Below are 13,472 nucleotides of genomic sequence, written 5' to 3'. Positions count from 1 at the left end.
TAAAAGCTGAAAGTGTTAGTATATAACTGAAACCCCAGTACTAAGGAGGCAGGAGGCAGGAGGATGGCAAATGTAAGGCCAAACTGGATACATAATGAGACCGTATCTCAGCGGCTGTACCCTACCTCTATTTCATAAAACATGGTTAGTGCTCGATAAATATATTCCATCATATTAATTTCCTTCACTATATTAGTCATCCACTACAACCATCTTTCATTGTACTTTTTAAATTTTTATTTATGGGCATGCATATGTCTTTTGTGCAAGTCTGTATGTCATGTGTTTGAGGCCGTCAGGAGGGGAAGGAGGAAGGGGAGGAGGAGGAGGGGAAGGAGGAGGGAGAAGGGGGAGGGGGAGGAGGGGGGAAGGAGGAGCTGGATCCCCTGGAGTTGGATTTACAATGCTCACAGGTCTCTGGCCTTGGGTGACAGGAGTGGACAGCAGGTACTCTGGAAGAGCATCTGGAAGAGCAGTGAGCACTCACCCCAGCCCCAGCTCACCATCTTCTAGACTGATTGGTCTGGGAATGAAGAGGGTGACCTACAAATTACAGGGGATCATCCCATATTGATAATTAGCACTTACAAGTTCATCTCAACCTTTAGATTCATAAATCTGGGAGGGATATTAGAAAGTTATTAAAGTTCCAGAGTCTTAATTATGTAGGTGGGGACTCTAGGCGCAAGACTGAGCTATTTTGTGGACAAATAATTTGTTCACACCTAGAATTCATACCATCTCTTTTTGTTTGTTTGTTTGTTTGTTTTGAGACAGGGTTTCTCTGTGTAGCCTTGACTGTCCTGGACTCGCTTTGTAACACCACCACACCCTGTATCATCTTAATTTTTATTAGTAAAATTGGCCAGAGAGTAACTTTACATAGAAATAGTAATTAAATTGTATTTTTGTATGTGACTCACCATGTCCTATCTCTTGATTCAGCTGAAGCTTATTTATAAGTACTATATGTTCTGGAACTTTCTATATATGCATTTTCTAACTTTGCTTTCTTTATTTTCTGTAAAAAGTGAACAAGAGAGTTGGCCAGAGTGCAAGAAGAAATTGTTACATGGTACTAGAGGGATGGCTCAGTGGTAAAGCAGGCTTACTGTTCTTGCAGAGGACCTGGGTTCGAGTCCCAGCACCCATACAAGGCAGCTCACGGCTGCCTGGAACTCCTCCAGTTCCAGGGCACCTAATGCTCTCTGACTCTGCATGTCATTTGTCCATAAACTCACGCAGGTGCACAAACATGCACATCATAGATTACCTCCCCTCTTGTCCCCACCCCCCACCCCTGACAGAGTTCTTCTGTGCAGCCCTGACTGCCCAGGAACTTACTCTGTAGACCATGCTGGCCTGAAATTCAGCTGCTTGCCTCTGCCTCCTGGGTGCTGGGACTAAAGGCATGCACATGCCACCACGGCCAGGCCAGATCTTTTTTAATTAATTAATTATTTTTGGTTTTCGAGACAGGGTTTCTCTGTGTTGCCTTGGCTGTCCTGGATTCACTTTGTAAACCAGGCTGGCCTGGAACTCACAGCGATCCACCTGCCTCTGCCTCCTGAGTGCTGGGATTAAAGGCATGTGCCACCATACTTGGCTCATATATTTTAAAACAAATAAATGAGAGAAATGGTCACTGGTATGGTATCATCTCCATTTCTTTCTATTTATTTATTTAGGTGTTGGAGCTGGGACTCAAGACCTCATGCACGCTAGGTCAGTGTGTCACCCTTGAATTCCATCCCCAGCCTTCACATTTTTATTCCTGTTTCAAAGGGCCAGTACCTCTGTAGAAATAGAAATAAGAACTGACTAATTACAGCAGAAACAGGCAAAAGGCAGCCTGAAGTGCACAGTGAAAACTGCAATGCTCTAAATCAAAAGACTGACAACATAGCTGCACACAAGGCTGACCAGGGAACACAGGGAGTTTGAGTTACTTTTCTTTATTTAACAACATGTTTTCTCTGTACACCAAGCTTAGAATCCCAGAACAGTGTTTAAATATAATTAAAAAAAAAAAAAAAAAAAAGCACTTATGTTGCCAGAGGAAAGGAGTCCAAAATGTTAATTCCAAGATTGGCAAACATGCCGAAGCTTGTCTAAGGGAGTTCTTTAGCCTTTGATGAGAAGAGGCTCTTAGCATCACCTAGAAGGTATTCCAAGTCACCAAGGTACCACTCCCATTCCCACCTATTCCCTCCCCTCTCTCCCGGGCCAGGCGGCTGACTCTGAAATTCTTTCATATGCACTGTAGGGAAGAGGCTGTCCTCACAACAACGGTCACCAGGGGCCATCCTCCCTGTCGGCTCATTTCTGTGTGGGCAAAAGGCTGTGGTTTTCAATCCTGTCAGCGCTGAGAGCCTTTGGTTTCTCCCCCCCCTCTTAGAAATGTTCTTTTTCTTTTTTTCTTTCCTTTTTTAGGTTTCTCAAGACAGAGTTTCTTTGTGTAACAGCCCTAGCTGTCCTAGACTCATTCTGTAGACCAGGCTAGCCTTTCCTCTGCCTCCAGAGTGCTGGGATTAAAGGTGTGTGCCACCACGCCCGGTTGTAGGAAATGTTCTTTACATGAAATGAAACCATTGTATGTGTACAACTCTAAATATCTACTTTAAAAACCTGGACCTGGCATGGTGGGACATGCCTTTAACTTCAGCACTCCAGGTCAGAGGCAGAGGCAGAGGCAGAGGCCGAGGCAGGCAGACCTCTGAGTTTGAGGTCAACTCGACCGGCTTACATAGAGAGCTCTGGGTCAGCCAGGGCTATGTAATAGAGAGAGCCAGCCTTGGGGGGGGGGGGGAGGTGAGGCATGGGGGCAGGAATCCCTTAAAGAGACACTCCCAAACCATGATAGGCCCAAGTAAAAAGAACTCACACTCACGGTCACTCACACAAACACACAATCATCAACAAGTTCTATAGTGCTGTAATGGTGATAATAAAAAGAAAAGAGCAACTCATATTTTTCCTAAATAAAATTCATGTATAAAAGCCGGGCGTGGTGGCGCACTCCTTTAATCCCAGCACTCGGGAGGCAGAGGTAGGCGGATCGCTGTGAGTTCGAGGCCAGCCTGGTCTACAAAGTGAGTCCAGGACGGCCAAGGCTACACAGAGAGACCCTGTCTGGAAAAAAAAAATTCATGTATAAGCAGAGCAGAAACTATATAGCAAAGTGCTCCTTAATTGGAAGCCACTGTTAACATGCAGACAAATGCAGTTGTGTTACAGTGGCAACTCCAGTCCCTTGAGCGGCACTGACTCATTTGAAAAGCTCAAGGAGGAAGGAAGGACATGCTGTGGTCCCGGCTAACTTGGGAAGCTGGGACAGGAGAATTCCATGAGCACGGGAGTGAGGCTAGCCTGGGCAAACCGAGGAAGAAAAGGGGGTGGGGAGGAGGAAGAAAGGGAGGGCAGGAGGCGGGGTGGGGGAGGGCAGGAGGCGGGGTGGGGGAGGGCAGGAGGCGGGGTGGGGGAGGGGAGGGGAAGGACTAACATGGTGGAGGGCAGGGGACGGCATGGGGTGGGGGCAGAAAGGGGGCAGGACAAAGGAAATGTAGGTCAAGTCCACATCAAAGGGCACAGAGAACCACTTTCCTGTTGTCCCTGCCCCAGCAGCTCCTGCCACCACATCACACTGCTCTTTGACAAGGAGGTGACAATACAGCTATAAACAGCGCTAAGTGTATTATTTCAAAGACTTTCATGTAAGTCTCTGCAGAATCAGAAAAGTTGTCCCCTGGGGTGGATACTACAAATACAACAGGGTTCCCATACACAGAATCTGGTCACAGAGATATTGAAGGGATCGAGAGCCAAAGCCGGGCGGTGGGGGGGGGGGGGACCTGAAGCAAGAGACACCGTCTCCTTCGGCTGTCAGGCGATGGGAGGGTGAAAAGCTACCAGAAGTTGCAGATCACCCTGGGACAGCTAGGTCCTCAGGATGCCACTGCACGGAGAAGCCTGGCCACTGCTGGAAAGGCCACATGAAGCCGAGAAGAGAGGGCTATGTTGCTTTCTCTCTTCCTGGACCACCCCAACCTCCTCACAGCACTGCCCTGTCCAAACCCAGGCAGCAATTGCAGAAGCCTGTCCTGGTCACCTTGTGCTAACCTCAAAGATCAGAGAAAGGCCAGCAACCCAGATCATCACGGGCAAGTTAATTAGAGCAAGCTTTTTTATTTGTGTACACGGGCTTCCTTCCTCTCAGGCAGGGTTCAACAGGTCGGCCTGCATGTCAGGAAGACGAGGTTTTTATAGCTCAGGGGCAGAGTGTATCCAAATGGGGGATTTGGCAAGCAAAATAGGCAGGGTTGCAGGAGCAGCACATAAACATGACAGGCTAGTCATAACACCGTCCTGAAACAAGACACGACTGCAAGGTGGTCATAAGGTAGTCATAACAACCTTCAGAAACAAAGTTGCAAGTGGTTACAATAGCTTTTTGGAAAAAAAAAAAAAGACAAGGTTGCGGTTCCTGGAACAAGCAGTACAGAACCATTTGTAGTTAAGCCTACAGGTGGGGCATAGCCCAGTCCTTGAGAAACAGATTTAATCATAAACATAAACGGGCCAAGTTTGTCTTTACTATATGACGGCTCTCATGCCTAAGATAGAGGAGGCAGGCTGTTTCTTCCCATCAGGTGAGGGGGCTACATCTGCAGGCAAAGGGACGGAGCAGGCACAAGCACATCTTGTTTTGTTGTTCTGTGAATAAGGGATCTATGTTTCATTTACATTATAAACCATCAATCTTTAGTCTAATTTGATTTAACAACAACAACAACAACAAAAATCTCTTTGGGAGTCACAGTTGACTTTCAAACATCTTGCCCTAGGCGGCAGAACTGTGGTGTGAGTGGGTGCGTGCGTGTGTGCATGCATGCGTGGGCTTGGTGGGGGGAGGGGAGGTTGGAGTATGCACAATCATATGCCTGCAAGTGGTTGTGCAGGAGTGTAAGGTGTATTGTATGTACAGTGTGCATCCCAAGATGCACAAGCATGGTGGCCCAGTTGTCTTCTCTCTCTCTCCACTTTACTCTCTGGAAACCCAGGAGCATTATTTGTTTCCACTAGGGTGGCTGGCCTGTGAGCTTCCATTCAGTGCCCCCCAGTGCACAGGCATGCTCTGCTTTTTCCCAGGATGCCAGGGATTGGAACTCAAGTCCACGTGCTTGCACTGCAAGCACTCTTTTCCAGTGAGCCATCCACCAACCCAACAGGCATGTGTCTCTCTCTTTAAGCTCCTTAACTCGCAGAAAACAGGGAAATAAAGCAATACCTAACACCTGAGGCTAGGTGCAGTAGACCCTGGAGGAGCTGATAAGGAGATTCCTCTTTAAAGGAACAGGAAGCTGGGTAAGTTTTCGGAAGACTTACCGAAACACTTTTGGGTGGACTTTTTGCTTGGCTGTGTATAGTCTGAAGAAGTGACATGCTGTGCTTAAGAGTCCTGGACGTAATTCTTTAGGAATGTGAGGCTGTGGGAGTTCTAGGTCACCACTTTGGTACAGAAAGGGGACGCTGGAGCGCCCTCTAGTGGACATGGTTAGTCAAGCGTGACCGTCGGCCTCTAGTCTCTTCCCTGACCCACAATCTAACCTACTAGTATCTTTTCCCTCCAAGCTCTTCAAGGGACACGACTCAGAGGAGTTGGATTATGGGTTACATTTGGTGTGTTTCACGTTCAGAAGATTTCCGGAAAAGTGCTTCGCAAAGTCCAGGCCTGTAAGTGCAGCAGAGCTGGGTTTCACTAGGGGCTGAGGTCAAGCCGCAACAAGACGTGTTATCTTCTGCGAGAATAGCTTTCCTGATTTGTACCCTCCCTCAAAACAAACAAACAAAAAACAAAAACAACAAAAGACAAAAACAAAACATTCAGTTTCTCCTGTAGCTTCGGACGTTCTGGCTAAGTCGGGTCATTCTGATTACAGAGTACAATTTTCTTTCTTTCTTTCTTTCTTTCTTTCTTTCTTTTTTTTTTTTTTTTTTTTTTTTTTTTTTTTTTTGGTTTTTTCGAGACAGGGTTTCTCTGTGTAGCCTTGGCTGTCCTGGACTCACTTTGTAGACCAGACTGGCCTCGAACTCACATCGATCTGCCTGCCTCTGCCTCCCGAGTGCTGGGATTAAAGGCGTGCGCCACCACGCCCAGCTGAGTACAATTTTCCTTTAACATTTCCAAGTCTGTCCAGCCTTAGGTGTAAGCCCTGCCCCCCTTTCACTGTGCTGCTAACACAGAGGAGCATCCTTCAGAAAAACACAGGCTTCTCCCGCTGGCACCGTCTTGTCTACCCTTGCTTCCCAAAATGCCAAGGCTAGATGGAGGACAACTTAGGCGTGTCCTTGGGCCATCTATTGTCCCACCTCCAAAGCCTGGACATAAACCACACTTAGCATCTGTCAAAAAGCTCTTTACAGTCGATGGGTGCGCTCTGCTATTTGCTCATGTAATCAGAATATATCCAGATCCGGTTTTCTCTGATTCTACGGGTCAGGAAGAAATCCGAGACTCAAAAGGGTCAAGTGCTTTGCCCATGGAAGGGAACCTGTACTCTGGCTCCTTGGTGCTCTAAGGCGAACGCATCCGGCCGAGAGTCCTGATGACCTAGGTTTGAATCCCGGCTCAGCCACGGAAGTTCAGACAAGCGGCTTCACCTCCCCGCTCTAGTGTCTCATTCTGAAGACAGGCTTTCCAATTCGGGACTGTTACCAGTACGATAAAGCGTGTAGCAGCAGCGCCTGGCTCAAGGCCGCTGGAACTATAAATGTCAGCTCCCTTTCAGACCCCAAGCTTGGCGAGCTGCTTCTCCTATTTCTACAGCGGCTCCTCCCTCTCGGAGCTGCCCAGGCCACTTGGGGGTGCCAACTGTGGAGCGCTGTGCGGGTCTTGACGCTGCATCCGGTACCAGTGAGCGTTAAAGAAGCTCTGGGGAGCAAAATGAAGAGGGAGGCACGAGTCGGATAGAGGGGGCTGGGACAAACGGAAAGAAAGCTGGCATGCAGAGGAGCCCGCCACACACCCCGCACCTTCAGTGTCCCCAAGTGGCCGATGCCCGCCCTCTTCCCTCCTGTCATCCCGGCTTCTTCCCTTCCTTAGCCAACACTGGCTGGTAGTTCCAGCACAGGCAAAGGCACAAAGTGGTCCTAGGCTGCCATGGCTCGTGGGCAAGCAGGCTCTGCGCCCCCGGAGCTCTAGCCCCGCCCTCCTGCCCGCCCCGCCCTCTCCCCGGCCGGCTGGCAGTAGGCGGGGCGAGCGCGCCCGGCTCTGGACGGAAGGGTACGCGCGTGCTGCTCCTCTCAGCCTGGTAGAAGCGGTGGCTGCTGATCCCTGCGGACTGGCAGTGGGCGGGGAGCGGACCGCGGGAGCCCCGCGCGCGCCGCCAGACAAGTGTTTTTGTGCGAGGCCGCGGCGGCAGCCTCAGAGCTCTGAAGGCACGGTGCAGGGGATGCGAGTGGCCGCGGCGGCTGTGCCAGGAGAACCGGCGCGCCGTGGACCTGAGCCAGGGGAGAAACTCCCCCGGGTCGGCTGAGTGCGGGGGAGGGGACGGCGGGAGCGCTGGGCGCACGCCGGGCGGGGCAGGGGGTCAGTGATGACCGGGCGCGCGGGGAGGCTGCACACCGCCGCCGCCGCCGCCGCCCGGAGCATCTGCCGCCTGAGCTGCGGATCGCGGCCGCCGCCCGGGCCATGGAGACTCTGAACGGCCCCGCGGGCGGCGGCGCCCCGGACACCAAGCCGCAGCCAGCCGGCCAGCATCACCGCCACCACCACCTGCACCCGCTGGCGGAGAGGAGGCGGCTTCACCGCGCACCTTCGCCCGCCAGACCCTTCCTCAAGGACCTGCACACGCGGCCCGCCACGGTCACCTCCTCTGCGGGCCGTGCCCCGACTCCCGCCGCCCCCCGCTCGCCCAGCCTCGCTGGGAAGGCGCCGCCTTCGCCCGGGCCCCCGGCCGCACCCGGTCGCCTCTCTCGACGCAGCGGCGTAGTCCCGGGCGCGAAGGACAAGCCGCCGCCGGGCGCTGGAGCCAGGGCGGCTGGTGGCGCCAAGGCCGCCCCGGGGACTAGGAGGGCTGCGCGCGCCGGGCCCGCGGAGCCACTGTCCCGGGTCGGGAGGTCGGCTGGGGCCGAGCTGCCGCCTGCGGTCGCGAAGGGCCGAAAACCCAAGCGGGGCCCCGGGACGCCTCCAGCTCGTACTGTCGGACCCCCGGCACCGGCTGCTCGGGTCCCCGCCGTGACCCTCTCTGTGACCTCGGTGGCCGGCTCGCGTGTCAGCCACACCGACAGCAGCTCGGATCTCTCCGACTGTGCCTCCGAACCCTTGTCTGATGAGCAGCGCCTGCTGCCCGCCGCCAGCAGCGATGCGGAGTCCGGCACTGGCTCCAGTGACCGGGAACCCGTGCGCGGAGCACCCACACCGATCTCGGGACCCCGCGTGCCGCCGCCGGGCAGCCCTGAGCCCCCCGCGCTGCTCACGGCGCCCCCTGTTGCTGGTGCCTGTCTCGGGGGCCGAAGTAGCCCAGGCGGGGTCTCCTCAGGGTCCCCGGGACCCTTTTCCCAGGAGGATGTTGAGGGCCGAGTGCCACCGGAGCGGACGATTCTCGGGACCCTCAAGGAGCCTAGCTTGGGCGAACAGCCCCGGCTGTTGGTGGTGGCTGAGGAAGAGGAGCTGCTGAGGGAGATGGAGGAACTGCGCTCGGAGAACGACTACCTCAAGGTGAGCGGCCGCTGGGGTGGCAGGTGTCTCTGAGGCCGATTCTGGATCCTCTGGCTTCCCTGAGGTTCGGCGAGTCCATCTCCTCGCCTCATTAACTCCTTACCCCTTCTCTGCACCTCGCTGCTACCCAAATCCAGCTTCTTCTGGTAACTAAATCCCAAACTTGTGACAGGACCTGTAGGTCTGTTTTGTTGTTGGTGGTGTTTGTATTTTTCCCCCCTTTGCTCTTAGTGTTTTCAGAAGTCTTGGCCTGTCTCTGCTGATGCTTTTTGGGTGACTATAAATCGTTTTGAATACATTGATCTCTGCACTGTCACCTGTTGAGGAGGCTTATCTGGATGCCCAGCTGTGACTCTACACGTGCCCGGGTGTGCAGTGTGATTTTTCAGGTGTCAGACTTAATCCGCAGGTCCTCCTAAGAGTTCAGGTTCTTTTCTGTCTTCTCCGTGGCTTTGGGGAAAAGTGGAGACGGGCTGGTCAGTAGTGAGAAACAAAATTAAAATCCAAAAGAGGTGCCGTGAACTTTGCGGCCTGTGTTCAGGGACAGCAGTGTTTCTTTGTGTGCAGCCCTTTGTAAGTGACTGCGATTAGGTTTTCAAAAGAGGTGTCAGGAGAGGACACAGCTCTTTCGAAGGAACTGCAGCCTCCCTTACGCCTGAGTGTTCTCCAATGGGGCCTGCTGGCAATGGTCTTATCTAGTTAGCGTTGGGATGGATAATCGGCTCCATGTTCCCTCTACAGGGCTGGCCTGCGGAGCAGCATGTTTAGACAGTGTCGTAAAGACAGTTGAGGTGATTCGGTAAGAGAAAACGAAGGGGTATGGTAGTGAAAGTGACCTAATTTATTGTAATCCTCTGGCTAGCAAATAACTCCAGGAAAGTAAATCTGTCAAGATCTTGTTGACTGGATCCCCGCAAGGCCGGGGGGGGGGGGGGGCACGCTTCATCCAGCGGGTTATGTAATTTGAGCTGTCCTGTGAGCAGGTGGTGAACCTGCCTGCCTGAGGCCCGGTGTTGAGGCTGGGGTGGAGGTTCAGGTTTTAAAGGTGATGAGTGATGTGATGTACAGTTCACCGGAATTAACACCGTAACTGTGGGTCCTCTGAACACAAACCGTTTGTCAGAAGTTAACTCTTGAGGCCAGCAGTCAGGTTATCTTCTTCAAAGCAAGGCGGGCGGAAGCGGGAACAGAGCACTAGGGGAGGCATCCGATAGTGCATTTGCTTGGTCTTATGTAAAGGCAGCTACGTGGTGTGTGGCTCTCCTGCCGGCAGCACTGTGCAGCTGCCTGGTGAATGCGGGGTCCTGCAGCCTGGGAAATGGAGGCCTTGCCCTTGCAGCCCCAGCTGTAAGCTTAACCCATGGCCCTGTGACCTGCAGTAGTTCCGATCCTGGTGAATGCGGGGTCCTGCAGCCTGGGAAATGGAGACCTTGCTCTTGCAGCCCTAGCTGTAAGCTTAACCCGTGGCCTGTGACCTGCAGTAGTTCCGATCCCAGGAATCCAACTCGAGACTGCTGAGCAACAGAAAATGGAGTTGTTGTTTTGTTTTGTCAAAGAAAGCGTGTTTGTCCCTGCACCCTTGATCTCAGAGCAAGCAACTTTGACAGACGCCATTTCTAAGTTAATTCTTGGATAACTGCGTGTTTGCCTTGCCTACACACTTGGTTTAAACACAGTGAATAAACTTCCCAGCTGTCTGACACTGGAATCTGATACAGTGTATTTGACACCTCGTTGGCCCTTCATAACATGGGACATGGATTTGGCCAACATCCTCCACACCCTATCATGCTAGGTGTAGAACAGGGGACCAAGCACGCTGAGGAGGATCTGTGCTACTGCCCTAACCCTCCCAAACCTGTTATCTTTATCACATCTCCAGTTCCTCAGGCAGGATTCTAAATATTGCCCAAAATAAAGTGGTGCTCCTTTCTCTTTGCCCTGTGCCAGCCTGCATGGACCAATGTACATCATTCACTGCCTCTTAGCTCCTTTACCTCTGTTTTCTTCTCAGGCAAAGGCTCATAATGAATTGTCTCTCACTGGCCTGTGTTTGAAGGACCATAGAAATCCAACCGTGAGCCGGGCGGGGTGGCTACGTCTTTAATCCCAACAGAGCCAGAGGCAGAGGCAGGTGGATCTCTGTGAGTTCAAGGCCAGACTGGTCTACAAATCGAGTCCAGAGCAGCCAAGGCTACACAGAGAAACCCTGTCTCAAAACACCCCCCCCCAAAAAAAACCCCCAAACAAACAAAAATGAAACCCCACTGGTAACGTTTGATTTGCAAGAAATATTCAGTTGCTGCTTCCCTGGGGAGAAAGTGTCCTGGCCATCTGTTTGCTGAGCCTTTCTTTGGGCAGCAGGAGAGAGAACTGGTGACAGGGGATCTGAAGGGGAGCAGGAAGCCAGAGTAATTGTCTGAGTATGTATGCCACGCATACGCTGGCTCCTCCAGAAGTCTGTTTTATAGTAGTGCAACTTTCAAAAGATTAACAACCCTAAGAGACACTCCCACAGGCCAGCGAGTCTGCCCAATTGGTTAGAAATTGGCTTAGACTATGTATCAGCGAACCCGAGGAAGTGTGGACCATAGCCGTTCCTTTTTTTTTTTTTTTTTTTTTTTTTGTACATGGTAGGCAGAATGTTCATGCTACAAACTTAATTTTGCCTTTTGCTTATTGATGTTGCACTGGGGTACCTGCCCGCCCCCCTCCTGTGGTAGAGAAGTGTGTGCTCTTGTTGCACAGAACTCCAGAGATGATTGGAACGCAGCACTCTCCGTACCAGTGTCCTCCAATAAGAATTTTGGTACAAAGATTTTTACATCTATACATTCTGGAGGGTCTTATGTGATTCCTGAAAGAGAGAGAGAGAGAGTTGTCATTCCAGTGCAGAACTTCCACAGTTGACCAAAAGTCTGGAAATAGGAAAATAAGGTTGATGTTATTCTGGGAAGATGGTTCGTTGGTAAAGAAATCCAAGGGATATTTCTTGGATTGGCATTCTTTCTCTTCTGCTGCATGGAGCTTGTGGAGTCATCCCTAACCCTCTGTCTGGTCCTTCATCAAAGGGCACTGGGTAATTAGATGGAAAAAGCCTAATGCCCCAGTCCGCGAGGCTGGCTTCTGCATGAAAATACAAGCAGAACCGCACGGCGGGTGTCCTTTGACCTCTGATGAGCTCACAGATAATACTCAGAAATTAAGACAAGCCTAGGTATCCATTGCCTTTGGGTCTTTCTCAGACAGATCCAGGCAAGTTTCTTAGTGCTGAGGACTGACTTCCACAAGAAAACAAAAAAAACGAACCGACAGCTCAGTTCCTCCTCCCTCGCGTTTTGCTTGAGTGCTCTGGGACAGTCAGACAAGCAAGGCTGCTCATTGTCAACAAATTAATTATGCCCTCCGTTTCTACGTTCATTGGCCGGGCTTGAAGCCGCTCTTAAGCAGTCTTACTTTTTACTGCGGTGTGCTCACAGTCTGGCCCCCAGACAGTGGACACTCCATCCCAATGTCCTGCATGGTGGCACAGTGTTCAGGTAGGAAAGGCTGTTTCTTTTCTTTTCTTTTTTTGGCTTTTCGAGACAGGGTTTCTCTGTGTAGCCTTGGCTGTCCTGGACTCACTTTGTAGACCAGGCTGGCCTCGAACTCACAGCGATCTGCCTGCCTCTGCCTCCCGAGTGCTGGGATTAAAGGCGCGCGCCACCAGGCCTTGCTTGGAAGGACTGTTTCTTTCTGCTCAGCTGTCTCACTGTTTTCTTTCTCTCTTCCTTCTCTTCTTCTTCTTCTTCTTCTTCTTCTTCTTCTTCTTCTTCTTCTTCTTCTTCTTCTTCCTTTAGTTTTTCCAGACAGGGTTTCTCTGTGTAGCCTTGGTTGTCCTGGACTCACTTTGTAGACCAGGCTGGCCTCAAACACACAGCAATCCACCTGCCTCTGCTTCCCGAGTGCTGGGATTAAAGGCATGCACCACCACTTCCGGTTTTGGAGTGATTTCTTAAGAGAGATCATTGAGGCTTTAGGTTTTGGGGATTGAGGCCTTGTCACGTGTATTAAAAAGGCAGGCCACACTGAGAACACCTCCAGCCCTCGAGGTTTGGCAAGATCTTTAGTTTCAGCCTGACATGTTCTGTTCCATTTGGCTGCCAGGTGCTCAGCATAGCCTGAGGGTGGAGTGGTGGGCAAGAAGCACCATCTTAGCCTCTGGGGAGCCAACGCCTCCTCCCTTCCCCTCTCCTCACCTTCTTTTTCTGTGTCTTGGGTGTTTACATGGAGTTTTCCTTAGTTCCTTCCCCCATTTTGCTCCCCCCCCCCATAGGCATTCTTTATTCAGCCTTGAAAGCACCAATATGCTAAGTCTAGGAGGCAAGATGCTGTGGTCCAGGACAGCAGCCACTCAGCTGCCGGCTGGACTGTCACTTGGTAAACAATAGTAGCAGTCCCTGGGCCTGCTCAGCTACAGCTGGTCCTCTGCACAGAACATTTCCATTGTCCCAGAGGAAATGAGGCAGATTATTTCTATATGACAAAAGACAGCAGTTTCTGCCTTAAACTCCCAGAAGAGGAGAGTATTGCAACAGTAACTAACGGACTGTTTGTGTTCCCACAGGGTCTGTTTACAAGGAACTATTAATGCCCATGTAGATGTCTTGAGTTTTTTAAGTTCATGTACAAAGTGATGGATGGATTTCATTATGGCATTTTCACACATATATGCCATTAATCTTTGATTAAGAGAGATGGAGATTCTAATATA

General features: G+C 51.4%; 1 protein-coding gene across 9 annotated transcripts in view; it reads left to right on the top strand.

Moving 5' to 3' along the window:
* The first annotated feature begins 7,516 nt into the window (after nt 1–7,516).
* The window catches only part of MTCL1 (microtubule crosslinking factor 1), a 110,266-nt gene continuing 104,310 nt past the window's right edge, over nt 7,517–13,472 (top strand). For 8 of the 9 annotated variants that reach the window (XM_084778132.1, XM_084778128.1, XM_084778130.1 and 5 more), the window contains exon 1: nt 7,581–8,719. In XM_084778132.1, the coding sequence (XP_084634258.1) occupies nt 7,691–8,719 (1,029 nt within the window). In that variant the 5' untranslated portion in view covers nt 7,581–7,690. Of the gene's footprint in view, nt 8,720–13,472 lie in introns of all 9 variants that reach the window. The other variant, XM_084778134.1, reaches the window with a different exon arrangement.

This window comes from Acomys minous (genome assembly GCF_964271855.1).
Source record: "Acomys minous genome assembly, chromosome: 4".
Lineage (NCBI taxonomy): Eukaryota > Metazoa > Chordata > Mammalia > Rodentia > Muridae > Acomys > Acomys minous.
This window is presented reverse-complemented; position numbering and strand designations above follow the sequence as displayed.